Source organism: Tamandua tetradactyla, chromosome 11 (assembly GCF_023851605.1).
Source record: "Tamandua tetradactyla isolate mTamTet1 chromosome 11, mTamTet1.pri, whole genome shotgun sequence".
Taxonomy (NCBI): Eukaryota; Metazoa; Chordata; class Mammalia; order Pilosa; family Myrmecophagidae; genus Tamandua; species Tamandua tetradactyla.
This window is the reverse complement of record NC_135337.1, coordinates 81,259,895-81,286,630: the sequence shown is the minus strand read 5'-3', so window position 1 is coordinate 81,286,630 and position 26,736 is coordinate 81,259,895. Positions and strand designations below refer to the sequence as shown.

The window sequence follows — 26,736 nt, the reverse complement described above, 5'->3', positions numbered from 1 at the left end:
AGCCTGACGCTCGAGGGGGCCGGGGCGGGAGCAGAGCGAGGCGGCGGGAGGCGGCGGCGAGGGGGCGGTGGGCGGGGGCGTTGACGTCAGGCCGGGGCCCGGGCGCAGGCGGTCGCTCCCCCGCCACATCCTGGTGGCCGCGCTCGCAGCCGGGCCGCGCCGTGCGCCGCGCAGCCGGGCAGCCTCGCGCGCAGCCAGCGGGGAGCGGGCGGGGGGCCATGCGGCGGCCCTGAGCGCGCCGGGCCGGCGCCGGGGAGCGGGCGGGCGGGCGGCCGAGCATGGAGCTGAGCCTGGAGAGCCTGGGGGGCCTGCACGGCGTGGCCCACGCGCCGGCGGGCGAGCTGCTGAGCCCGGGCCACGCGCGCTCGGCGGCGGCGCAGCACCGCGGCCTGGTGGCGCCCGGGCGCCCGGGCCTGGTGGCGGGCATGGCGAGCCTGCTGGACGGCGGCGGCGGCGGCGGTGCGGGCGCCGGGACCGCGGGCGGCGCGGGCGGCGCGGGCGGCGGTGCCGACTTCCGCGGGGAGCTGGCGGGCCCGCTGCACCCGGCCATGGGCATGGCCTGCGAGGCGCCGGGCCTGGGCGGCACCTACACGACGCTCACGCCCCTGCAGCACCTGCCGCCGCTCGCGGCCGTGGCCGACAAGTTCCACCAGCACGCGGCCGCCGCGGCCGTGGCCGGGGCGCACGGCGGCCACCCCCACGCGCACCCGCATTCGGCGGCTGCGCCGCCCCCGCCGCCCCCACCGCAGCGCCTGGCGGCCAGCGTGAGCGGCAGCTTCACCCTCATGCGCGACGAGCGCGCTGCGCTCGCCTCCGTGGGCCACCTCTATGGGCCCTACGGCAAGGAGCTTCCCGCCATGGGGTCGCCGCTGTCGCCGCTGCCCAACGCGCTGCCCCCGGCGCTGCACGGCGCCCCGCCGCCCCCGCCGCCGCCGCCTCCGCCTCCCCCGCCGCTGGCCGCCTACGGCGCTCCGGGCCACCTGGCCGGGGACAAGCTGCTGCCGCCCGCAGCCTTCGAGCCGCACGCCGCGCTGCTGGGGCGCGCCGAGGACGCGCTGGCCCGCGGGCTTCCCGGAGGCGGCGGGGGTGGCGCGGGCGGCGGGGGCGCCGCGGGGCTGCTGGCGCCGCTGGGCGGGCTGGCAGCGGCCGGGGCGCACGGACCGCACGCTGGCGGCGGTGGCCCCGGCGCGGGAGGAGGCGGCCCCGGCGCGGGCGCGGCGGCCGAGGAAATCAACACCAAGGAGGTGGCGCAGCGCATCACCGCGGAGCTGAAGCGCTACAGCATCCCACAGGCCATCTTCGCGCAGCGCATCCTGTGCCGCTCGCAGGGCACGCTCTCCGACCTGCTGCGCAACCCCAAGCCGTGGAGCAAGCTCAAGTCCGGCCGGGAGACCTTCCGCAGAATGTGGAAGTGGCTGCAGGAGCCCGAGTTCCAGCGCATGTCGGCGCTGCGCCTGGCAGGTAGGAGCTCGGCGCGCACTGCCCACCCCCGGGGGCGCTGGCGCGGGGTTCCCCAGCGCCGAGTACGGCGGTGGCGGTGCGGCCCGGGGCGCCCCTCCACTCTTCCTTCGCGCGCCCGGCGAACCCCGAAGCCTGCTCCGGAGGGGAGAGCGTGACCTGCGTCTCCGCCGGTGCTGGTACCGACGCCAAAAGGGGAGAAGAAGGTTGGGGCCTCTCTCCCCTATGGCTGCCACCCGTGTCGCGCCCGTAAGGGGTCGCGGGTCCCCAGGCCTCTAGATGCTGCTGGGAGGGGCCTGGCCGCTCCACGAAGCAGCCGCCAGGGTAGGCTCATTGTGTGCGTGCTCGCGCGCGCGTTGGGGAGGGGTCGGCTGTGTCCCGGGTCGGGGTGCCACACCCCTCTAAGCTAAAGGCCCTTGGAGAGGGCCCCCCACCCAGACAGCGCCGGGACAGAGCACCGGGAGCCCGCGCGCCGCGGCGGCCCGGGCCAGGCCCGCGCTCAGTCCCCGGCCCGGGCGCGCTTTCTTGTAGCTCGGCCCCCGCGATCGATCGCTGCCTCCTCCCGAGCTCAGGCCGCTGGCAAAGGTCACCCGAGAACGGGCGGGGAAGGGGCGGCCCGGGGGACCCTGGGCTTACAGAGCCCGGAGGCCTTCACACCCGGCGCCTGCCGCCCGCCCCGCGCCTTCGCTCCCTGCCTGGGTGAGCGCGGTCCTGCCGGCTTTTCCGTTTTGTCTTTTTCTCATCTCTACCTCTCTCCTCTCTCTGGCAGGACGAAGTGGAATCTAGCTGTTTTTTTTTTTTTTTTTCCTCTCTTGCTCTCGTTTTACTTGCTGTTTCTCCTCAATTTTTCTCCTTCTCTCTAATCGTTCTTTCTGCTTTTCTCTGCCTCTGTCTCTCTGTCTTTCTCACACGCACAGACACTCCCGCGGCCCCCTGGGGCACCCGCTGCTTCCGCCTCCCAGCTGACAACAGCTGGGCCCTCATGTGCCCACGGCGAGGCCGCCCAGCCAGGCCCCGATTTCCTGGGTGGGTGGGTGAGCATGATATGCAGGACAGCCTGGCCTGGGTGTGTGTGTGGGGGGGGGGGGAGGAGCGGTGTTTGGTTCTTACCCTGGTCGCAATGGGGATGGGACGTGTGCCCCGACCACGGGGACAATAGCCGCGGCGGGCGCCCAATCGATCGCTTCTCTTTGCACAGGGGCGAGCAGAGCGGGGTGGCTGGTGGTGCGCCCCACAAGGCGCACGCCTGGCAGGGAAGTGGGGGAGGGGGTTGGCCGCACCCCAGCCCGCCCAGACAGGCAGGAGGGCCGGGGAAGAAGGGGCACGGGGGAGGTCTGGAAAAGGTTTGCTTATTTGTTCCTCCATGACTGAACCATTTCCGTCACCTGGGCTGGCACCAACTGGACAGCTTGACCCCTACCTATATGTGAGCCTCAGTTTCCCCCTTCTGCAGAGCCTCCTCTGACCTTACATTCTCCACTTCGGGCGCCAGGAAATCAATTCTCTGTCGTATATGGCAGGTGACATGCGTGGAGGGAGGTCATGGTGACATGTTAGAACGGAGTCTGGAAACCGAACGGCTGAGCGCAAGGGGCGACCTGCTCTGTCCTGCTCCTGGTGACACGTGCAAGGACAGGCTTGCGTGGACACACGGATATGTCAGTACACTGCATTATGGGGACCTCTGTTGCCAAAGGGCAGGCCCCTTACACTGCGCCTAAAGACTGTGACCCGGCACGGCTAAGTGACAGGGCAATACCTACCTGCTTTACAATCACCTTACAGGCCACCTTCCGCGTATATTTCGGGGGACATTATGTGTGCCCTGTGTGTACCCCAGATAACACACACCGCTCTCCATTCCTTTCACTCTGACTGGCTGTGCCACTAGCATGTCCAATTAGCGGGGTTGGAAGCGCACATTTCCAGCGGTTGCTACGCAAAAGATCGGCCAGAGCGTGGCCGAAGGGCAAACCAGAGGTGGCCCCATGGTACCCGCCGTTTATGTTCTCTTGGGTCCCCCCAGCGTGTCCCAGCCTCAGCGTTTCCTTTGCCACCGTGGGGGCAGTCACAGAAGCCAAACGTGACTCCCCTCCTCCTGCGCCCGTGGCCAGCACCTTCACCGGTCTGAGCCTCAGTTTCCCTTTTGGGGAAATGGGATTCAGAGTGGGGAAATGGCCTGTCGGGAGCTTGGAGAGCGCAGGGTCTGGCTCGGGGCTCAGCAGGGCACTGGGTGAGGGTGATCCCCGGCTGCGGACGCTAGCAGGGCGCCTCTGGCGTGCTGGGGGCGGCGTCTACACGGGCCGGGGCGGCGTCTACACGGACCGGCTCGGCCTCGAGTGTCAGAGGTGGCAGGGCGGAGGCCGCGGGGTAATTAGGCGCCGGCTGGCCGAGGCCTTTAGTTCCGGTTGCTGCGCAAATGAAAAGTGCTTAAGTGGCGGCAAATCGCCTCGCTTAGGGGGAGGTGGCGCAGCGCGTTCCCACTCGCCAGCACCCCCACCCCCACCCCAGCGGTGACGGTCCAAAGCCCCTCCAGGGACCGGGACCCACTCAGGCTCAGAGAAATGTCCCCACCCAACAGGCTGGGACGCACCGGGCTTCCTTCCCCCCGCCACTCGGCATCCCGGGCCCAGCGAAATCCACGGGCTTCCTGCCGCCGCCCTCCCCCTCCCCCTCCCCCTTCCCCTCCCTGTCCCCCGGCCACTCGCCACCGTGTCCCCAGCGCACTGGCTCTGGTCTCATCCCTCGGCCCACGCCGCTCCGGCCAGCCCCGGGCCTTCTGCGGCATCAAGAGGCAGAGACAGACAGAGGGGTGGCAGAGAGAGACACAGAAACAGAGAGAAACAAAATAGGGAACAGCAGAGAAGGACAGACAGAAAAAGAGAGAGACACTTAGAGGGAAGCACAGAAAGGAGGTGAGAAGAGGAAGGGAAACCAAAGCAGAAAGAAACAGAGAACAAGAAAGACAAGAGGAGAATCAGAGAGACAAAGAGAGGCAGCGAAAGGGAGAGACTGAAAGTGAGGAGTGAGTGGAGAGAGCTCCGGGTTGGGGGACCCCAATCCACCCCCAACCCAGGCCCCCGCCTCCCACCTGCTCCCATCGTCTCCTCCTTTCTGGATCCCAGGGGCAGGGTGGGGGTGGGGGTGCAGGGTGGAAAGGGAGGGGGCCTTTTTTGTTTCTCCGAAGCACAGGAGAAATTGGGGCTGCAAGATATTTGGGTTTCTAGCCCCACCGCCCTGCACCTGCCTGCTCTGTCTGCCTCAGTTTACCCATCTGTAAAATGTGTGTGCGGTGTGTGTGTGTGTGTGTGTGTGTGTGTGTGTGTGTGGAGTGTTAGGGCTCGCTCTTGGGTCTGACATTCAGAGGTTCCGGGCCCACCGGTCCAGTCACCACTGGTCCCCCGCCCCCACCCTCACCCCCACCCCAGGGTCCTCCAAGCCCAACTCCTCCCGGCCTCGTCTCAAACAGTAATTATGGGAGAGGGGCTGGGGGAGGGGCGGGGGCGGTCGATGAATTCGAATTACCGTCTCTAATTCATCACCCACACTCGGTCGATAGCTTTGGCTGTGTTCGAATATTGTTTAAATTGCAACTCCGGAGGAAAAGTATTTTTTGTAACTGATCAGAAAAACATACATATATATGTATATATATAATGACATATAATAAAATATAAGATGCAGGAGGTTGGCTCCTCTTCCCCTTACTGAGGCAGGAGCGAATGGGGAGGACAAAGATGCGGGAAACAGAGACAAGGAGGGATCTGGTGGATGGAACACTTCGCCCTTAAATGGAGCAAATTGGCCCAGAGACAAAAATCTGGGGGTGTTTTGGGAACCCCCAAAGTCATGTCTGACGTCCAGGGTGGCAGCTGGAGGAGGGCAAAGCAGTGGTCGACCAACACCCACCCACCCCTGGCTGACACCCTCCCCCCACCTCTTCCCCTGCTCTGCCACCTCCATCTGGGACAAGAGGAATGGGGGGGAGCCCGCAAGACACCAATTCCGGGGTCTGATACGGAGGGGCAGCCTTCCACCCCATCCCCCCCCACCTCCCTTCTGTAGAGTCCGTACCCCTTCTGGGAAAACCTCCCGCCCACTGCACCAGAGACCCCCACCCCCCACGGACATGCCCAGAGAAGACCCCCCCAGCCCCACCAGGCAGCAGAGAGCTGACATCAGGGGACCCGGAGACCTGAGCCCCACCTGGATCCCATTCTAGCCTCAGTTTCCCCGTCTGAGAAATGGGGAGAATTCAGGGACCCCCTAGTAGGTGCTTTGTAAGATGATTCTTCTTCAGCTTCCCACCCCCACTCCCAGTACAGAGACCCCCGAGTCACGGCCCCCCCACTTCCAGTCCCAGTGACCAGGCTCCCCACTCCCCTGCTGGAGGGGTGTGGTGGGGAGAGGAGAGGGGCAGGCTGTGAGCTGGGGAGGGGGCAGGCAGGGTTCCTCACCGCCCTCCCCTCCTCTCCAACGCCCCCACAGGGAGTGGAATATGGAATCATCCAGAAATGACCTTTTCAGTCGGATGCAGTTATTGCCCCACTTTACAGACCAGCACACTGAGGCCGAGAGAAAGGGAGGTGCTTGCCAGGGCCACAGCCACTTCCGAGAGGAGCCTGGGCTTCGTGGCAGTAAATGGAAGGTGGGAGCGTCTGGGGCCCCCCCTAAGTGGCCGGGTCTGTTGGGGCTGAAGGCCGGGTCTGAGATCCCTAGGCCCCCTGACGTCCTGCAGAGGTGGTGGGGCCCGCCAGGCAGGTGGCACTGCGGAGACCGACGGAGGCTCAGCCAGCGACAGCAGGGCGGCTGCTGGGCAGGAAGTGGTGGGAGGTTCAGGACACTTTCCAGTTTACAGGAGGTTTGGGTGCCCCTCAGTGGGTGGACATTGACCCACTCCAGCTTACAGGAGCAGCGCCTTGTAGGGGCCGGTTCAGTATTATGTGCATATGTGAGCCCCCACCCAGGGGTCACCTAGGACCCCTCAGGGACGGTGGCCAGGCCCCAGCTCCTGCCCCTCCTGCTCAGAGCTGCCTGGGAAGCCCACCTCTCTCCCTGATGTCCACCCACCACCCAGCTCTGCCTGTCATCATATAGGTACCTGAGCGACAGGGATAGTCACCCCTCTTCATGGCTAAGCACGCGGACAAGCCTGGGGACGCCGCTTGCAGGGCAGAGAGCTGGCAGCACATTGGGTCACAACTGGCCCAGCCCTGTGCGTTCTCATCCTGAAATGAACCCCCAGTTTCTGGCATCTCCCCTAGCAGCCATCACTACGCTAATCTGAGCCCCCTGCCCCTGGCTGTCTCCTCCTCTTCCTTTCTGGTCTCCCATCCTGCTACCCTCTGTCCCCACAGCCAGTGCGAGCCTTTTCATGGGGCCACACCGGAGACCACCCCTTCCCTGCGAAGTCCCTGCGGGGCCTCCCAGCCCCCAGCCGTAGGTCCTGAGTCTTGGGCTCCCCTGCGTGGAGGGCAGCTGGGGAACGGCTGGCTGGTGGGAGGCCCCGAGCAGCTCGGAGGACAGGGCCCTGGGGACTGTCCTCATACGTAGCCTCCCCAGTAGCCCGGCTTAACTAGGGGAGCTCATACTGGTTTGCATCTAGTTTTTAATTAAATATGGACCCCGATCAATATGCAAGGCAGGGGTAGAGAGGAAGGGAAGGGGGGAGGCTGGGCGGGGAGCCAGGGGTAGTCTGGGAGACCCACATGACCTTGGCCAGTCTTGAGACCCCTGCTGCCTCGGTTTCCCCTTCGCTTAATCAGTATAGATCCATGGGTGGGGGCCAGGAAGGGGACTCTCCCTCCCGGCCTCCTCGGCTCCGCGCAACCCAGACAATGCTGCCCGATCCCACCCCCAGGTCGTTGGGGGGATTGCTCAAGGGTCGCGCCCGCCTGGAGTGACTGGGGTGGCAGGGAGGGCGGGCCACTTGTCGCCGCGACAGTAGGAGTTCGCGCATCTCCCTTGCGCTCTTGCAGGCGGATTGGAAGCTATCTGTGCCTCAGTTTCCCTTTCCCGGAGAACGCGCCCCTCAGTGCTGGGGAAACTGCAAGGCCAGCCGCTCGGCCTGTGCGTCCTGGCGGATGCGGGTAACCGGTAGAACCTGCCAGCAGCCGGGGCACAGCCGCCTTTCGCAGTCGGGCGGGACGTGGGCGCACGCGGTCCTGAGTCAGGAGACCTCGGCGCCGGGGACCCCCGAGCGGGCTGGACCGGAGAGCGCAGCCCCAACAGGCGCCCGCGGGGCCGCTGCGCCCTCCCGCATCCCCCCACCCCACCCCGCCCGGAATTCCGTCCTTCCCCGCCGTGCGTCCCCGGGACCGCGCCTTTGGAGAACTTAGCTGCGCTTTGCTGCGCTATGCGGGGCGCGTGGGGACGTCGAGATCTCAGCCCCTGGAGTGCGAACGGCCGGGAGTGGATGGGAGGCTCCCGCCCGGTTTCTCCGCCTCCGTCGGGCCGACCCCGGCCGGCGCTTGGGGAAAGGTAGGCGGGCAGCGCAGCACTGGGGGGTCTGCACCGGCGGGCGACTCAGGCTCGAGGGTCCCTGCCAAGTGACTTTGCTTGGACAAGTCCCTCTCCCTTCCACACACCACACCGCACCCACTCTTCCCCCAGATGGCAAAAGCAGACGGGACTCCCCGAGTGGAAACCCCATTTGAAAAAAGGGAAAGAATCCAGCCAGCAGTAGGACCCTACAACAGCATTTTTCTCTTCCTCAATTCCCCTGTTTATTTGCCTTTCCAGTTCTTAAATGATGCACACTTGCCATTTTAATCATTCTTAAGTGTACAATTCAGTGGCATTATTATATTCCCAGTGCTACTGTCACCATCATCTATTACCAAAACCTTTTCATCATTCTAGACAGAAACTCTTGTACGTGACGCAATAACTCTCCATTCCCCACTCCCAGCCACCCCCGGCCCCTGGTAACCTTAAACCATTTTCTATGAATCTGCTTAGTCCCTGGTACTTCCTATAAGTGGAATCATGTTTGTCCTTTGATATCCGGCTTCTTTCATTCAGTACCACTTTTTCGAGGTCTATCCATGTTGTAGACTGTCAGGACTTCATTCCTTTTTTCTGGCTAAATAATATTCGATCTTTTTTTCCAAGTAGGTGACAATTCACTGTAGATCCCAGGTTCAAACAGAACACACCAGTCCCGTCCTTTCTACAAACCGTGTTTTTATTTCTCCTTCTACAGAGAGGCTACACTTGATCCAGTGAATTCAAATTATTTTTCTTTTCCTGTTTCTTTTCTTTTGAATGCAAATGAGAGCCTGCCTCCAATTCACTCTGTTGTGCTTTGGGGAACACCTCGGAGTCAATCCACTCAGTAGAGAGCCCACCGCTGGGTTTTCCACCCTTTTAAACATCATTTCCCTGTTAGTGGACATTTGGGATGTTTCACGTCATTTGCATCCAGTCCCGAGCTGCGCCTGGGTGCACGCATTTTTGCACCTGTGTGAGTTGATCTGTGGATTATTTTCCCGGACTCTGGGTTGAAGCTCCCCACCCCACCCCTCCCCGCACTTCCCTGGAGCGGCCGGGACAGAGAGTCCTTTTTCTTATCACTGGTTCCTTTCCTGTCATCTTTTATCGAACCCACTTCCAACCACCTGCTGCCACCGTGGCTCTTTAACTTGGGTTTTTAAATAAAAGCACCGAGTGGGCGCGCGTGCGCTCCTGTGTTCGCCCTGTCCGGTTTGTCGCTGTGCGGGGTGCCTGAATGGGGTCTCGGTGACATGGGGTCCAGGTGGGTGACTGGTCCCCCACCCCAGGCCCTGGCGAACACCCTCCAGATGGAGTGAGGAGGGAAAGTCACGTGGAAATGCTCATTTCCCTGATAAGTCTTTGAAAGGCTCAGAACTAATTTGAAAATGCGGCCATTAAAATCCCATCAGGGACGCAGAGGCGGGTACAGAGGCCGGAGCTGAGGGTGGGGCGGCCCAGCTGAGGGAGGGGGGGTGGGTAAGGGGCGCCTGTGGGGAGGGTAGGGGACCCAGGGCTCTCCACATCTGCAGCCAGGCCGCTGGTGGCCTGGGGCTGGGGGTCTGCATCACCAAGGAGCCCGTGGCCTCCCCCACCCCCCACCCCTGGCTGGAGCCCTGCGCACTAGTGGATTGTCCTCTCGTGGAGCCCAAGTGAGACCCAGGCACGGGGACAGCCGGGCTCCAGCTTGGTGGCCCGACAGTCCAGCAGGCCAGGGGGGCTCAGCACAGGAGAGACAGACAGACAGACAGAAGATGGTTACGCGGCACTGAATCCCGGGGCCACCCAGCTCTGGTCCTGATGTCATACAGCCGTCGGGCAGCCTCACCCTCCCGGCCTCCGCCGTCGGCTGTCCTGTCCGTCCTCCCGGTCTCACTGACTCCCCCCGGTCCATCTCCACTTCCGTCCCCCCAGATCCTCCACTCTCACGACTCAGGGCCAAGCGAGTCGGCAGCATCTCTCCATTTCACGTTCATCTGCCGACAGCCTCCACTGTCACACCAGCTGTCCCCAGCGCGGCTCCACACTCAGGAGGGGTTGCAGGGTTCTGTCTTGGCATTCATTCATTCATTCATTCACTCATTCACTGCTTCCTTTGTGAAACGCCCCCTCCCACCCGTCCACATGGGGGTGACAGCGTCCTGTGCCTTTGCATCCACCTGGCAGGTGGGGACTCTGCATCCAGAGAGCCTGGGGGGGGCCAGATGGACTCACCTGCCCCCACGCACTCAGCGGCAGCAGCTGGCTCCCACATGCAGCCCTCAGCTGTCATGCTACCCCGAGCCACTCTCCCACTGCATGATGTCCACGTGTGTCCCCTGGGCTCCCCCCACGGTGGCCAGTGCAGAGGGATGTCACGCTGTGGTCTGCTGGCCCCTTGGGTCTTTCCCCAGCGCCCGCTGACACTGCCACGCCCAGTCCGGCGGCCACCCCCGCCCCTTGGCCCCTCGGGGCCTCAGGCCACTGTCTGGGCCGTGCTGACCATGTCATGGTAGGTCTGGCTACATGAGGGTCTCCACGGTCTCCTCAACATGCAGGGATCGTGGATGGCCCAGTGTCCACTTGCTCGGCCACCATCCTGCCACCAGACCCAGGCCACCCGCGGGCGCCACCAGTTACACTCAGGGCGACACACAACCCGGCCACACCAGGGGCCTCTGGGGGAGGGGATGGGAGGAGGGGGAGGGGAAAAGAATAAAAAGGAGCAGGAAGGGGTGGAAGGGGGAAAAGGAGAGGGAGGAGGAAGAGCTGGGAGAGGAGGAGATGGGGAAGGAGGATGAGAACAGGGAGCAGGAGGAGACAGAGTGGGGAGAAGGAAGAGGGTCACATACCCATGTCCCCCCTGTTAGTCACTTGACAAACATTTTGTGCTGGGCCATGGAGGGGTCTCAGGTCCGGGGGTCAGGGCTGCCCCAGGGGAAGGGAAAGCAGCTCGGGCTCCCAGAGGAAGGATCCAGGCTTCTGCTGGGAGCAGAAGTAAGGTCCTCCTGGGGCAGGGCCTTTGCAGCTGGGCCTTGAAGGATGTGTAGGAGCTCTCTGTCTGGGGCCACTCAGCTCCCTCCTCCTGACCTCAGTTTCTCCATCCTTCTCATCTCTCCTGGCTTGGGGGCTCTCCTGAGAGGAGGGACAATTTCACAGTCTGGCAGCAAGTTGAGTCCAAAGCCCGGCTCTTCCCAGGAACCCCCAACTTCCCCAAGCGGTCTCAGGGTTTTCTGGCTAAATCTCTTCCCATGCTCGGCCAGCCAGCCTGGGACATGATTATTTCCATTTTACAGTTGAAGAAACTGAGGTTCAGAGTGGCCAACCACATGCGGTCATCGGCTGGTGGGTGGGACTGACCACCCTCTTGGGGCCCTGGAGGGGTCCTGGTTTGGGGAAGGGGCTGTGTGCAACCCCAGCAATTTTCTAGAAAGGCTGGGAGTAGGAGGGAGAGAAGGTGGGAACTGGGGTTCTGAAGTGAAAGTGCTTTCAATGGAGGCCAAAGTTTCCCCCCAATTCATCTCCCTCCCTCAAAGACCAAAGGGCGCCCTCCCCCTTCTCCCCCCACCCCCTTCCACCTTGAGCATTGCCCCCACTGGGGAGGGGGCACCTGCCCTCTGCCGGACATAGCTGGAACTGCGGGAGAAAGGGGCAGCCCCGCTTCCCTTGAGTGCTTCTTGAGATTCGCCGAACTAGCCCATACCACAGTGAGAGGGAAATTAAATGATCTGCTTTGTTGGTGCTGGAGATTGCAGAACAGGCTGGGGGGCTTCCAGAGGAAGGATTCAGAGCTTTGCTGGGAGCAGGAGGAAGGTCTATCTGGGGCAGGGGCCATTGCCACTGGGCCTTGAAGGATGTGTAGGAGTTCTCTGGCTGGGACAGCTCAATTCCCTCCTCCTGACATCAGTTCAGAGAATTTCTCCATCCCGTATCTGCTGGGCTGCCCTGGGAAGGCTCAGATTTGGGGGTAGACTCTCAGTCTGGCTTCTGGATTTTAGAGGGCTCCTCCTGGGCCCCCTGGGGCCCCAGGAGCCCTGATCCTCTCATCCCTGGAAGGATGGGACCTGGTCGGAGCTGCCTGAGGTGCTGAGATCAGAGCATCACAGGACCATGTGCATTTAGAACCAGGTTCTCAGCCCCAGGGTCAGAGAGGAGAAGAAGGGGCATCTTTATCAGGACCAAACCCACATTCTCTGGGGTCCCTGGGTAGGCTGGGTTAGTTGGTATAAGTGTGTGGAGAAATAAAAACAGAAGGCAGAGGAAGCGGTGGCATTAAGTAAGGCGCTTCAGGGGAAGGAGGGACTTGAGCACAGACCAGAAAGAAGTAAGGGAAGGGGGCTGTGAAGAAAGGAGGGAGGGAGAGCCTTCTGGCAGATGGGACCCAGGAGAGGGGCGAGGGCTTCAGGGTTCACTCTGCAAGAAGTGGGAGCCCTGGGCAAGCCTGAAGGAGGCTTTTATTGTCCCAGTTTTACAGCTGAAGGGACAGAGACTCTGCCTGGGAATGTCCCGCCCGGGCCCCAGGGGCCACTCTGATGACCTTCTTCTGGTGGTCCCACCAACCAGGCCGGCTCTCACGGCAGCCGGGGTTGGCGTGAGTGTCCGAGGGCTCCTGTTGGTGGGGCCCAGGGCTGAGTCCCCTCTGAGGCCACAGCGTCGCTGAACTGGGCCCATGGAAGTGGACTCCATGACGGGATTCAGGGGAGCCAACGAGGGCATCAGGGGAAGGGAGTTTGAGATGAAGGAAACAGGAGGTGGAGGGGGTGAGGAGAGGAGAGGTAGGGGCAGGTGATGAGAACGGGAGGTGATGTTGATGTGGTGATGGACACAAGGGTGATGGAGGTGATGGTGGGAAAGCTGATGGTAGGGGCGGAGGAGGTGATGGTGGTAGAATTGATGCAGGCGATGGAGGCAATGAAAGAGGTGATGGTAGTCAAAATGGTATGGGTGGTGGAGGCAGATGGAGCTAGGTTGGAGGTGATACTGGTAGAAAAAGTGATAAGAAGGAGGTGGAGAAACTTGAGGAGGTAGAAGTGATGTTGATGGAAGAGATGGAGGTGATGGAGGAGGCTTGGTGGAAGGTCTTGGTGGAAGAGGCTGCTGTTGGTGTCTGGGGTAAGTCGAGGCTCCTGCCTGGGCTCCTGCTCTCCAGCTCGGAGCCGGGTCTCTCTGGGCCTCTGTCTTCACTTCCATGAAATGGGCTTGGAACCTGGCCCCGCCTGGGCTGGCCCACTGTACCTGGCGCCCCAGGGGCTGGGAAGGGCGGGGTATGCAGCCTGGGCGGGGCTGGACTGGTGGGGGCTGCCAGCAGCTGTGATTAGATGGAAAGGCCTGGGCTGGCGCGTGGGGAGTGGGGCCCTGGGGCGTGAGGGCATCTTTTTGCTGCGATCGACAAAACACGAAGTAGCCCCCCCCACTCTTGTTCACCCTCCCTCTGCCTCTGCCTCCAGGGCCCTCATTAGTGAGGGGTGGGGAGGCCCTGGATTGGAGAGGGAACTGGGGGGCGACCTTCATCTCCCCTGCCTCCCTGACTCCCTGTTCGCTGTGTGTCATTGGGTGAGTGGCTCAACTTCTCTGAGTAGGTCTCGAGGAGCCCCCCACCCGCTGGAGTTATCCTAAGTGTCACATGACAGGACATGCCAGCGGCTCCTGGCCTGAGGTGCTCTTAGCTTCCTGGGAGGGGGGGAGGTGCGATGGGGGGGAGATTGGGACCCCTAGTTCTGGCATAAGCGAAGGACCTCCCCAGAAAGCACTAAATGATCTTATGTGCTGGAGAGATGGGCAGGCAGGTGATTTAAATTCAAATTCTGTTGGAATTTCGAGGCCTGGTGCAGACGCTTGGGTTTCCTTTTGGGAGAATGGCAGATGCGTCCCCTCCTGTCCTCTCCCCAACCCCCGCAGGGTGACCAGCTGTCCCAGCGGCGGGGGAGGGGGGGAAGCGGACTCTGTCCCCTTCTGGGGTGCTGTAACCGACGACCAGAAACCAGGCCCCTTAAAACAGCAGCCGCCCGTGGCCTCACAGTTCTGGAGCCCAGAAGCTGTCCGTTGAGGTGTCGGCGGGGCGGGGGGTGGGAGGCACCATCCGAAATCTGTAGGGGAGACCCCTCCCTGGCCTCTTCCTGGTCCCCGATGGTGGCTAAATGTCCTGGCTCCTGGATGCATCCCCCCCAGCTCCGCCTGCATCTTCCTGCGTCTCTATCCAAATCCCCCAACCACCTGGACCAGGACCCACCTCAATGAAGTCTTTTAATTCTGCAAAGGTCCTGTTTCCCAAGGGAGACCATGCACACAGGGACTGGGGAATGTGTCTTTTGGGGATACGCAGTTCACCCCAGTTCAGAGGTCGAGGGCTCTCCACGGAGCCTGCCCCCAGCCCGCCCCACCCCCCAGCTCCCCAGTATATTACAAATGCAGCCTTGTGTCTGCATCAAAATAGTCAAGGCTAACATTATGTGTTTGTCAACATCGTCCGCAGTGGAGCCACGTAAGGGACAAGGGCTACATTTCTTCTCTGGTGCAACCCTTTGTCTTGCCAAACACAAATTCCCTTACACACACACACTCCCTGGACAAAATGCAAAGCCAACACCATAGGGTTTTCCTCGCATCCTGCTCTGCCCTCCCCATCCTTTTACCTGGCTGTATAATATTCCACTTGCTATACCACTCAATGGGCCCTTGGGGTTGTTTCCAGCTTTTGGCTGTTGCTAATCAGGCTGCAGTGTTTTCTAGGTGTGTGGTTTTGTCCATGGGATAAATTCCAGCAGAGGGATAGCAGGGCCAAATGGAAAATGCAAATGCAATGTTGCCAGCCTCCCCACAGAGGGGTGGACCATTTTGCCCTCCCAACCGTGGGGGTGGAACCCCCTGAGTGCCCACGGCCTCACCCCAGGGTGCTGTCAGAGGTTTGGGGTTTGGCTGATCTGATGGGTGAGAAATTATCTCTGTGTAGTTTTTCGTTTTCTTTAATTTTCAAGAGCTTCCCTAACTCCTCCATTTCTTTTTCAATTAGAGAATTGTAGGTTTACAGAAAAATTATGCAGAAAATACAGAGTTGCCATTATCCCATGTTGCATTTTTTTCAATTTTCAAAATATTTTTATTGTAAACAACAAACAAACATATAAACATTCTTGACATACAAGCATTCTTAACATGGTTACAATCAATGGCTCACAATATCATCACATAGATGTGTATTCATCACCATGATCATTTTTTTGAACATTTGCATCTCTCCAAAAAAAAGAAAGAAACTCATGCTTGCCATAACCCTTACCCCTCTCTCTCATAGACCACTAGTATTTCAATCTACTCAATTTATTTTAACCTTTCTTCCCCCATTATTTATTTTTTATCCATAGTTTTTACTCATCTGACCATACCATAGATAAAAGGATCATCAGACATAGGGTTTTCACAATCACACAGTCACATTGCAAAGCTATATCATTATACAATCATCTTCAAGAAACGCGGCTACTGGAACACAGCTCTACAGTTTGAGGCACTTCCCTCTAGTCTCTCTAATACACCTTAAACTAAAAAGGGGACAGCTATAAAATGTGTAAGAAAAACCTCCAGGATAACCTCTCGACTCTGTTTGGAATCTCTCAGCCATTGACACTTTGTCTCATTTCTCTCTTCCTCCTTTTGGTTGAGAAGGTTTTCTCAATCCCTTGATGCTGAGTCCCAGCTCATTCTAGGATTTCTGTCCCATGTTGTCAGGGAGGTTTATACCTCTGGGAATCATGTCCCACGAAGAGAGGGGACAGCAGTGAGTTCACTTGCTGTGTCAGCTGAGAGAGAGAGAGGCTACATCTGAGCAAAAACAGAGGTTCTCTGTGGGTGATTCTTAGGCCTTATTTTAAGTAGGCTTACTATCCTTTGCGGAAATAAGTTTCATAGGGGCAACCCCCAAGATTGAGGGCACAGCGTATTGATTTGGTTGTCCCCACTGCTCGCAAGAATGTCAGGAATTCTCTAAATGGGGAAGTTGAATTTCTCCCCCTTTCTCCCTATTCCTCCAAAGAGACTTTGCAAATACTTCTTTAGTCACTGTTCAAATCGCTCAGGGATTTATTGGGGTATTACACTAACCTGGACAAACCAACAAAATCTCATGCCCTATTCAAGGTTCCCAGTAGTTATGGTGTTCCATTAAACTGTCCATATAAATTAGATTAGGAAATGCATTAGTCAAAATATAAATCTTGTACCAAATGAACATTTCTTGCTTTAGTCGCACACAGAAGTTGAAGTTTTAAAATAGGAATGGCCATCTATTTTCCTTTTTTTATTTAATTTATTTTGTATTATCAAACCAAACAACATGCAAACATGAACATTCTTAACATACAAACTTCCATCCCACGTTGCATTTTGTGCAGTGCTTCTGTTACAATGATGAGAGAATAGTATCATAATTGTACTACTAACTACAGTCCATGCTCTCAGCATGATTTTCATTGCATTTCTCTTGTTTTGAGTGAGGTCAGGTATAGTTTTTAACGTGTTACTGTAACGGTCATTTGTATTTCCTTCTCTGTAAAGCTTCACTTAGTGTTCTCTGCCCATTTTTCCATTTGGTGGCTGCAAGTCCTTTTTCTTTATAATGAAAGAAAAACCCAGCGCTCACGATACACCAGCGTGCTGCCACCTTCCCCAGAGGCAAGCCCCCTGCTAGCTGTTTCTTTGAGTATCTGCCTTGGGATTTTTAAACCACACACCTCTACGGCTATTTTAAAAAATACCTTGTAGCGCTCACCTCTTGACTTCCTGCAATGGAAGGAGGAGACTTAGCTGTCACCCAGCCACCCACACTGTCTTTCTCCCTTATCACCTTCTCAGAATAGTTCCAAATGTAGTCTTTGGTGGAAAGCAGTATTCAGGGTTATTGTTATTTTATCAGCGAACATCATCTATAGCTGAGCTATGGACTTCACTTGCATTTCCTTTCTTATCTTTTTCCAGGAGTTGATAGCTGCCAATCACAAATTCTTTCCATGCACCCCAACAAAATGCAAAGCCAACACACATCTTAGGGAACCATCTGGAAGCTCCCTTTTCCCTTTCTTCTTGGTTGGATCGCATTTCCTGGATTTCACCCTGTCCTCTTTTTTTTTTTTTTTACCTCCTTGTTTTGATGGAACACATCCTTCAGTAGCTTTCTGAGAAACAGTGCATGGGAGGTCAATTTGTGGCAATCTCAAATGTCTGACTGTATCTTTTTTTTTTCACTTTTAAAATTGTAATATCTGATTGTATATGTAGAATGGAATGATATCTTAATGTTTTGTTTGTTAATTTTTTTAATTAATAAAAGAAGTCTAAAAAAAATTGTAATATCTAACATGTATACGAAGCAAAGAAAGAAGAAAAGCAATGATTTTCTAAGCACCCTTCAACAAGTAGTTACAAAATAGATCCCAGAGTTTGTCATGGGCTACCGATTCACCATCTCAGATTTTTTCCTACTAGCTGCTCCAAAACACTGGAGGCTAGAAGGAATATTAATATAGTGATTCAGCAGCCATGCTCATCTGTTAAATCCCATTTTCTCTGTTATACCTCCTCCTCCTTTGATCCTTCTCCCAGTCTATGGGGATCTTTGAGCAAAGCCTATTCTGACTTTTCATGTTGAGAAGGGGTGTCCGCACTAACAGATTGGGGGATGTAATTAATTGATCATCTTGGAGAGGCTGGTCCCTCTGAGTTTCAGGATTTAGTTGACCTAGGAATCCTCCGGGAATTATATGTCCCAGGAAGGCAAACCTAGTTCATGAAACCGTTATAGAGTCTCAGTCTGAGCCCTAGGTGTTCTCAAGAATCAACAGAGGAATGCTGACTGGGGTTTAGCAAACCATGGCAATTAGCACTATCCAACCGAAGCTTGCATAAGAGTAGCTTCCAGAACAGCCTCTTGACTCCCATTTGATCTCTCTCAGCCACTGATGCCTTATTTTATTACAGTTCTTTTCCCCCTTCTGGTCAGGAAGGCACTGTTGATCCCATAGTGCCAGGGTCAGACTCATCCCTGGGGGTCACACCCCATGGTGTCAGGGACATTCTCACCCCTGAACGGTTGTGCCACATGGTGGGGAGGGTAACGGTTATCCTTGCAGAGCTGGGCTTAGAGAGAGAGGCCACATCTGCGCGACAAAGAGGCTTCCTGAAAGCAACTCCTAGGACTTGTTATGGGTAGTCCTAGTTTCTCTCCTACAGAAATAAATTTCATACGGGCAAACCTCACACTCCGGGGCTTGACCTATTTTCTTGGGAGTCCCCAGTGGTTGAGAGGGTACCTGGGGTTTCCCAGATGGGAGAGTTTAATAGTTCCATATATATATATACATATTCCACCCCCCCCCCCTTTGGATCCTGAATTGAATGTCTGACTGTATTTTCATTTTATCTTTATGCTTGATGTTTGGCTGGTTATAAATTCCAATTGACTGTAATTTTCCTTCATATTTTTGAAGGTATCGCTTCTCTGTCTTGTAGGGTTTTTTTTAGCAACCTAAAGCCACTCTTTTGCTTGATTTTTCGTATGATTCCTGGATTCCTCTCTGGAAGCCTCTGGCATTTTCTTCTTATTCCTTGTGCTCCGAAGATTCGCAAGGAATTTGGCAAAAGCTGAGAACTTGGTGTGCCCTTTAAAACTGGAAATTCATGTTCTTCAACCCTTGATTTTATTTTTCACTATTTAAAAAAAATAATTTGTCCTTCTTATTTCATCTGTTTTTGGATCACCTCTTGATCAGGTGTCACTTCATTATCATCTTTCTCTCATTTTCCATCTTTGCCTCTACTTAGTTCTATTTTCTGGGATGTCTGCTTAACTTTATCTTCCAGTTCTTACATTGAATTATTTTCTTCCAGATACTATATATTTGTTATGTAATTTAAATTCTAATTTAAGTACATTTAAATTCTATGTTTGTACACTTCGATTTTTCTTTTTTCACAGCATCCTGTTCCTATTTCATGGAAGTGATATCCTTCACTTACCACTCTGAGACTATTAATCAGTCTTTTGGAAGTTTTCTTCTACTCTCTGCTTTGCTTGGGTCTTCTGAGTTCAGTTGCCTCTCTCCACCACTTTCCTCTTTTGTTCCCACTCTTAAATGTTAGAGGCCATCCTAAAATATCTGGGGCTTCTCGGCTATCACTCTTATAAAAATCAGTTATATTGAGATATATATACACACCATACAATTCATCCAAAGGGCACAATCTGTGGCTTTTAGTATACTTACAGAGTTGTCCATTCATCACCACGATGATTTTGGGACAGTTTTGTAACTCCGGACCTCTTAGCATCCCCTCTCAGTCCCTCTGTCCTACATAACTCTCATCTATTTCTGTCTCTGTAGATCTATTTATATTTATATTTCCTGTAAGTGGAATCATACGATATGGAGTACTTTGGGTCTGGCTTCTTTCACTTAGCCTAATGTTTTTTAAAAGTTACTCTTCTTTTTTAACTAGAGAAGGTGTAGGTTTACAGAAAAGTCATGTAAAAAATATAGGGGGCGGGCCACGGTGGCTCAGCAGGTAAGAATGCTTGCCTGCCATGCCCGAGGACCCGGGTTCGATTCCCGGTGCCTGCCCATGTAAAAAAAAAAAAGAAGAAGAAGAAAAAAGAAAAATATAGGGCTCCTATATAACCCCTGACTGTTGACACTTTGTATTAGTGTGGGACCTTTGTTATACTTGATAAAAGGACATTAGAGGAGGACGGTTAAGTCTAGTCCACAGTTTATGTTAGGTATCGTTTTGCCATATAGCACCCTATTTTAACACCTTGCATTTGTGGCGTATATTTGTTACACTTCCTGAGAGAACACTGTTATACTCTTACTGGTCTTACTACTAACCCCAGTCATTCATTCATAACAGGGTTTGCTGTGTTTTACAATCCCATGTTTTAGCTTCTGACTTTCATTCGAATGACATACATGGTCTAAAACTTCCCCTTTCAACCACGCTCACGTCCATAGAAAAAGTTCAGCTCACAATAACGTGCCACCATCCGTTTCCAAACATTTACAGTCAACCTAAATAGAAATTCCGCACAAATGAAGCATCAGTTTCCCATTCCTCACTCCCCCTCTATCTCCTGGTAACCTACATCCTAGTTTCTAACTCTATGGTCTGCTTATTGTAATTAGTCCCTTATCAGTGAAATCATACAGTATCTGTCCATTTGTGCCTGGCTCATTTCATTCGGCATTACGTCCTCCGGGTTCATCCACATTGTTGCACGTATCGGGCCATCATTCCTTTTTACAGCTGAATAATATTCCATTGTGTAGCTTATACACCCCATTTTGTTTATCCATTCCTCAGCTGATGGACACGCGTTGATGCCATCTTTTTTTTTTTTTTTTTGCGATTGTGAAAAATGCTGCTATGAACATTAGTACGCAAAGGTCTGTCCAAGTCCTTGCTTTCAGTTCTTCTGGATTTACTTATTTATTTATTTTTACATGGGCAGGCACCGGGAACCGAACCCGTGTCCTCTGGCATGGCAGGCGAGCACTCTTGCCTGCTGAGCCACCATGGCCCGTTCTTCTGGATTTAATGAGTAATGGGATTGCTGGGTCATATGGTAATTCTATACTTAGCTTCCTGACGAACCACCAAGCTGTCACCCCCAGCACCATTTTACATTCCCACCAGCAATGAATGAGTGTTCCTATTTCTCCACATCCTTGCCAACACTTGTGGGTTTTTTCTCTCTCTCTCTCTCTCTTTTTTTTTTAATAGTAGCTACTTTAGGAGGTGTGAAATATTTCATTGTGGTTTTGACTTGCATTTCCCTCATGGTTAGTGAATGGAGCATCTTTTCCTCTGCTTTTTAGCCATCTGTATATCCTCTTTGGAGAAATGGCTATTCAATTATTTTGCTCATTTTTTGATAATTGAGTTGTTTGTCTTTTAGTTTTTGAGTTGATTTCTTTATATATTCTGGATATTAGGCCCTTAACGGATATGTGATTTCCAAGTGTTTTCTCCCACGGAGTAGGTTGTCTTTTCACTTTGCTGACAAAGTCCTTTGGGGCACAAAGTATTTGCATTTTGAGGAGGTCCCATTTATCTATTTTTCTTTCGTTGCTCCACCGTCACTCTTATTCAAGCATGAAACCTGCAGCCCTCAGAAGCTCCAGGCGCCTCTGACATGGGGGTGGGGTGGGTGCCGGCGTGTCAGCTCACACATTAGCTGTGTCAACCTGCTGTCCCTGAGCAGTGAGTCACAGCACATGAGATTGTCATTTACTCTTGCTGACGTATGAGGACATTGATCTGGTGTGCCACCTCGTTCTGGACTGTTCCAGAACCAAAAAAAAAGCGAGCTCGGGGTGCAGTGCCAGCAGGCTGCCAGGGCTGGCACAGGGGAGGGGTTGGATGGCGGCAGGGGAAAAGTCGCCTGTTCCCTGGGGAAGGGATGGGTGCTCCCTGCACCTTCACCTCCTCCCCCAAGGCCTCTTCCTCAGGCCTTCCCAGGTCCAGAGGGTTCCCCCCGGCTGCTTAGGGTGGGGATGGGGGAGGGCCATTGTACTCCTCCGGGCTGTGGGAGCCTTTTGGGGGCACAGATATGCAACTGGGGGTGCAGGGAGGGTAACTTGGACGGGCGCCCTGAAGAACGGGGTTTGGAGGGGATGGTGAGCCACCTGCCCAGGTGTGCTCACACTGTCCCCTTCTCTATCTCCCACTCCCGCCCCGTCTCACCCTCCACGTGTCTGCCTCTCCACCCCCCTCCCCCACTGACTGCCCTCCCTCTCCTTCCATTTTCTGGTTGTCTCTTCCCCCTTTCTGCTGCCTCCGGGTCCCTCTCCGTGTCCCCCTTCCTATGGCTCTCTCTGTGTTTTCCCGTGTCTGTGTGCCCTGTGCGCCTCGGTCCCTCTGCATTTTTCTGTCCCCTGCTGTCTCTTCTTCCTTCTCTCCGTGTTTCCCTGCGTTTCTGCTCTGCCCGGTACCCGCCCTGGCCTCCCTCTTTCCCGCGCCCCGGTTTCCCGTCCTCTCCGCCTGCCCGCCGCGCATCCCGCCTGTCTCTCCCCGTCCCCACCGCGCGGTGGCGCTGCCTTCCGCTCGCCCGCGCGCGCCGCCCGGCCACTGGCCCGCAGCCTGCAAGCGCAAGGAGCAGGAGCAGCAGAAGGAGCGCGCGCTGCAGCCCAAGAAGCAGCGCCTGGTGTTCACCGACCTGCAGCGGCGCACGCTGATCGCCATCTTCAAGGAGAACAAGCGGCCGTCCAAGGAAATGCAGGTCACCATCTCGCAGCAGCTGGGCCTCGAGCTCAACACCGTCAGCAACTTCTTCATGAACGCGCGGCGCCGCTGCATGAATCGCTGGGCCGAGGAGCCCGGCGCGGCTCCTGGGGGCCCGGCCGCCGCCGCCACCTTCTCCAAGGCCTGAGGCGCCCCAGCCCGGCGTGCCTCGGTGGCCTGGACGGCCTGGACGGCGCTGCCCTCCCGCTCCTCTCCTCCCCCACCCCCACTCCACGGCTCCGAGACCCGCCCCCCAGGGGGCGCTGTCCGGGGAGTCCCCCCACACACACCCAGGGAGGGGACGTGGCACACCCCCCCCCCAGCCCAAGTGCACAAAAAGGGGCCCCCGTCTCTCCTTCTCAACCCCCTCCAGGGCAAGGGAAGCCCTCCCCCCCACCCCCTGCAGAGGGGAGGGTTGACCTAAAGGGGTTTCCTTCCCCAGGCCACTCTCGATTCAGGATGCCCAGCGGTCCTGGAGGAAAACAGGGCTCATTGTTGTTGCCCCCGGAAGTGGGTCAAGAAGCACATTCTGCAATTATAAACCGGGTATTTAAAAAACAAAAAAGGGATTTTAAGGTTAAATAAGCCCTCCTTTGCCAGATCTGCCCCCACCGCCTCCCCCCACCGCTACTCCCATAGAGGGAGGCAGGAAAAAGCTTTCCTTTCCCCTCGTCCCCCTATGTGGGGGGACCCTGGACCCCATCCCCCGAGAACTCAGCCCCTTCCCCAAAGTCGCCAAAACCCTCCTCAAGGTGGATTCTTACAGCGCCCCCCCCCCAACAAAAAAACACAGCCCAGAACTGAGCTGCCCCTTCCAGCGGCCAGGGTTCTTTGTGCCAAGAATTGCCTGCCTTAAAGTCTGGGGAGGGGCCGGCAGAGGCCACCCCACCCCCAGCACCCACAGGCGAGCACCCTTTCTCCCACCCCCATCCCGGACTGGAGGGGACGCGAGCTCAAATACATGCGGGTAAATTCCACACGCCTCCCCCTCCCCGCCGCCCCTCTCTGAGTTCGCTTTTAGCTCACTTTACGTTTCCACGCCTTGACGGATGATGTGCAGGGAAAGCCAAGCCAGGAAACAGAAGAAAAGTCCCGATTCCACGCGGAAAGGAGCCAGAGACAGCACTGCGCCCCCCCCCCCCCCGCTCCCCCACACGTCCTGGGTGCTGGGGCCGCAGAGATCCTGTCTGCTTGGAACCTTCTGGAATTCACCCTGCCCCGGGCCCTTGTGGGGACCCTGAACTGGGCCTGATGGGGACAAAGGGGGGCGGGCCTTGTGTTTGCTACAAGAAGAAAAAGGAAGATGCTGAAGGAAGTGGAATCTGCTTGCTCCATTTTTGCCAAAAAAAGAAAGAAAGAAAAAAAAAAAAGACCAGGGAGAAGGGTCAGAAGTGATGACCAGCCCTTCCCCCGCCCCTCCCCATCCCCCTCCCCCCCGCCCCCATCCCATCTTGTCTGGGTGACCTCCGACTGGCTGGCAGCTGGACCCGAGGGCCCACTTCTCCGGGGCTCAGGACGCGGTGGCTAAAAGGACCTGTCCCCCACCCTGTCCCCCAGGGAGGGGGCCACCCATCCTCCCCCTTTGAGAATGCAAAAGACATTTCCGGTGAAATGCTCCCCCCCCCACCCCCCACCCCCACCCCCAGGTAAAGCCTACCTCACGCAAACGTTCATGTCTGTGATTGGAAAAATCACGCCTGATACCAAAGATTTCCCCCGAGGACTTGTGCTGGATGCCAGAATCCCTTTCCCCCCTCCCCGGAACGGGAGTCTCAGGGGCCCTGCTCCGGACCTGCCCTCTGGGTCCCACCCTCCCCCACCAGAGAGAGAGAGAGAGAGAGAGTGCGAGAGAAAGAGAGAGAGAGAGAGAGAGAGAGGAGATAGTGAGTCGATGAGTGCCTTTTTCTTGAACCAAAGATATGTGTGGAATGTTCTCTTGTCCTTATCGACTCACTATTCCCCAGCTTTCTAAGCAGCTGGATCTGAGTGAACCTTCTAGAACCTTTGGGTGTTGGGGCAGAGCCTGCAACCTGGAAAGCACCCCCTTCTGGATCAATGGCCAACCCCTCCTTCCAGACACACATACGCGCGAATGCATACACACACACACACACACACACACACACACCAGCTCCCGCTTCTTTTTCTGGTGTCTCTGGGTGCTGGGAGTCAATTCCGGGTGGCCTCGGGCTTTTCATCTCACTGCCCGCTAAAGCCTTGGGCCCCTGCCCTTCTCCCTTGAAAATTCTCGGGGCCCCACCTACTGGCCACAGCCCTGGCAGGCAGGGACAGGGCTTCTGGGGCGCCCCCTGCTGGGTGACGGCTGACTGGTCACTGCCCTTTCCTGGCCTTCAAGGCCCCAGGGCGTCCGAGGCCCATGTTTGTCCCCTGTTGGGAGGTCACAGTGGACTGGGTATTGCCCTGTTTATGAAATTGTGGCCAGATTGGGTCGACCCCTAGAACAAGGTCATAGACACATTTCTGGGGCTCCCGGATTCTTTTCAAGCGCCCTCAAAACACACACACAGACACACACAGACACACACACACTCACCAACTCCAGTAGCTCCCCCCCCCCCCCCGCACCCCTGAGAGTTCCCAGACTCCTTTCCCAGGATCTCATCCCAGATCCTTCTCCCTATCCCCTTGGACCCCCAGCACCACACCTGGCCGCCCCCACCCCACCCGTTTCCACCTGACCCCCCCCCACACTCAGCTGGCTGCCACCAACCAAAGACCACCCTCCCCCACCCCCCACCCCACCCCCGCAGGGAAAGTCGCCTCCAGCACAATTCCTTCGAGCCTTTGACAATTTTCTCTGAAATACCTCAAAATATTTAATGTATAGTTTATGTGATAAAAAAAAAAAACCAAAAATGAAACAAAAAATCCTTAGCTAGTTTTTGGAATATGTGACTTGAAGCTTTATACCGTTAAATTATAATTTTGCAGACGATGGCATGTCGTTTCTTTGACGAGTTCATTCGGAGACGTATTGAATGTCACGGCAACGAGAGCTAGGGTGGTCGGAGACAAGAGGCAGAGGGAGCGTGAGCGCGAGAGATTGAGAGCGAGCGAGCGAAAGGACCAGCGGCGTTTACAGATTTCTTATTTAAACGAGTCCTTTAGGAAAGAGAGGGCGAGAGAAAGAGGAATATACCTTTCTGTTCTCTGGCGTATTCTGTTTCTCGTATTTTTTTTTTTTTCTGGAGTCATGTCTAAGAGTATTATTCTATGTGTTCCGTGTTCAGATGTAATTTAAGAAAAAAAAAAGGAAGAAAAATGAAAAAAAAAAAAAAGAACTGGAATTTGACCTGATGCATGACTAATGTACTCTTTTTTGAAGCTGATGTAATAAGTGAGTGGGGTGGGGGTGGGGCGGGGGGCGGGGGCCGCTGGGTCATGGCCCCGGGGTTCCATGTCGCATCCTTGTGTTCCATGCCGAGTTGGTGCTGTTTGGTGGTTTGTGTGCTGCCCACCCCCGCCCCCCACCCCCGTATTTCCCACCCCTCCCCCATTCCGTGGACACGGGTCCAGGCAGCGGGAGATGGATGGAAAGCAAGGAGGCAGGTGGTAAGCTTCCAGGCCCAGGTCTCTTCCACCTCCCGCTGCCCAGATGCTGCCTCCCCGGCGCCAGTCCCCGGTTCCTGGTTCTTGAGCACACGTGTGCAACACCACTGTCTTGGCCCCCCTCCCTAGGTTGGTTTTGCTTTAGCATGAATTCCGAAGTGTCTTGTTCAGAGGAGAGAGAGAGAGAGACAATCAGCCGATTCGAGTCTTGTTGCCCAGAGGGGGTGGAGTGGGGGGGCTGGGAGAAGCCCTAACTTCCACAGATTCAAAGGGCCCTCCTGAGGCTTCCCGGGGTGGGGGGCACCGCACTGCCCTGTCCCACCCCACCCCACCCGGGTACCCTCGTCCTCCTTGGTCTTGGGCTGGGCATGAACTTGCCTCTGTGGCTGGTCCAGGTGGCGGGGGATGCACATGTGTGGGGACCCCCCTCCCAGCTCCCTTGGGGGTCCTAGAGAGCAGACAGGTCCCAAAAATCATGGAACGGGGGTCTGTGACCCCACTTTTGTCATGAAGCCAGCTCTCGAGACCACAACCCCCCAACAGGCCCCTGGAGATGGGAAAGTGGGAGTCTGGCTTGGGATTCCTTATGTTCCTTCTCTGGGAGGCCCAAAGGAGGCAGGTGGTGAGGAGGGGGTAATGAGTAGCCAAATGGGATCTCTCACACTCAGTAGGACAGAAGGCCTGGGTTTGGGGGCCTGGGGCCTGGGGCCAAGGGCTCAACCAATCTGGAAATGAAGGCAAGGGTGGTGGGCACTCCGGGCCCTTCCCTCTTGCCCTGCACCAGCTGGAACTTGGGCCATTTCGTATTCTCCAATGTTGTTTGACTAATACCAGCCAATCACACTCCTGGGACACCTCCATGTGGCCCCATCAGACCTCCAAAGGCTGGTCTTCGGGGGAATTATCTGAGTTGAGGATAAGGGGGTGAGGGGAGCAAGAGGCTGCATGGCCCTTTCTGGAGACCAGAAT

General features: G+C 56.3%; 1 protein-coding gene across 1 annotated transcript; it reads left to right on the top strand.

The window, feature by feature from the left end:
- The first annotated feature begins 278 nt into the window (after positions 1-278).
- ONECUT3 (one cut homeobox 3) lies at positions 279-22,345 on the top strand. Its single transcript, XM_077121292.1, has 2 exons — positions 279-1,461; positions 22,056-22,345. Exons 1-2 carry the CDS (start codon positions 279-281, stop codon positions 22,343-22,345), a joined length of 1,473 nt encoding a protein of 490 aa, XP_076977407.1.
- The last annotated feature ends 4,391 nt before the right edge of the window (positions 22,346-26,736 follow it).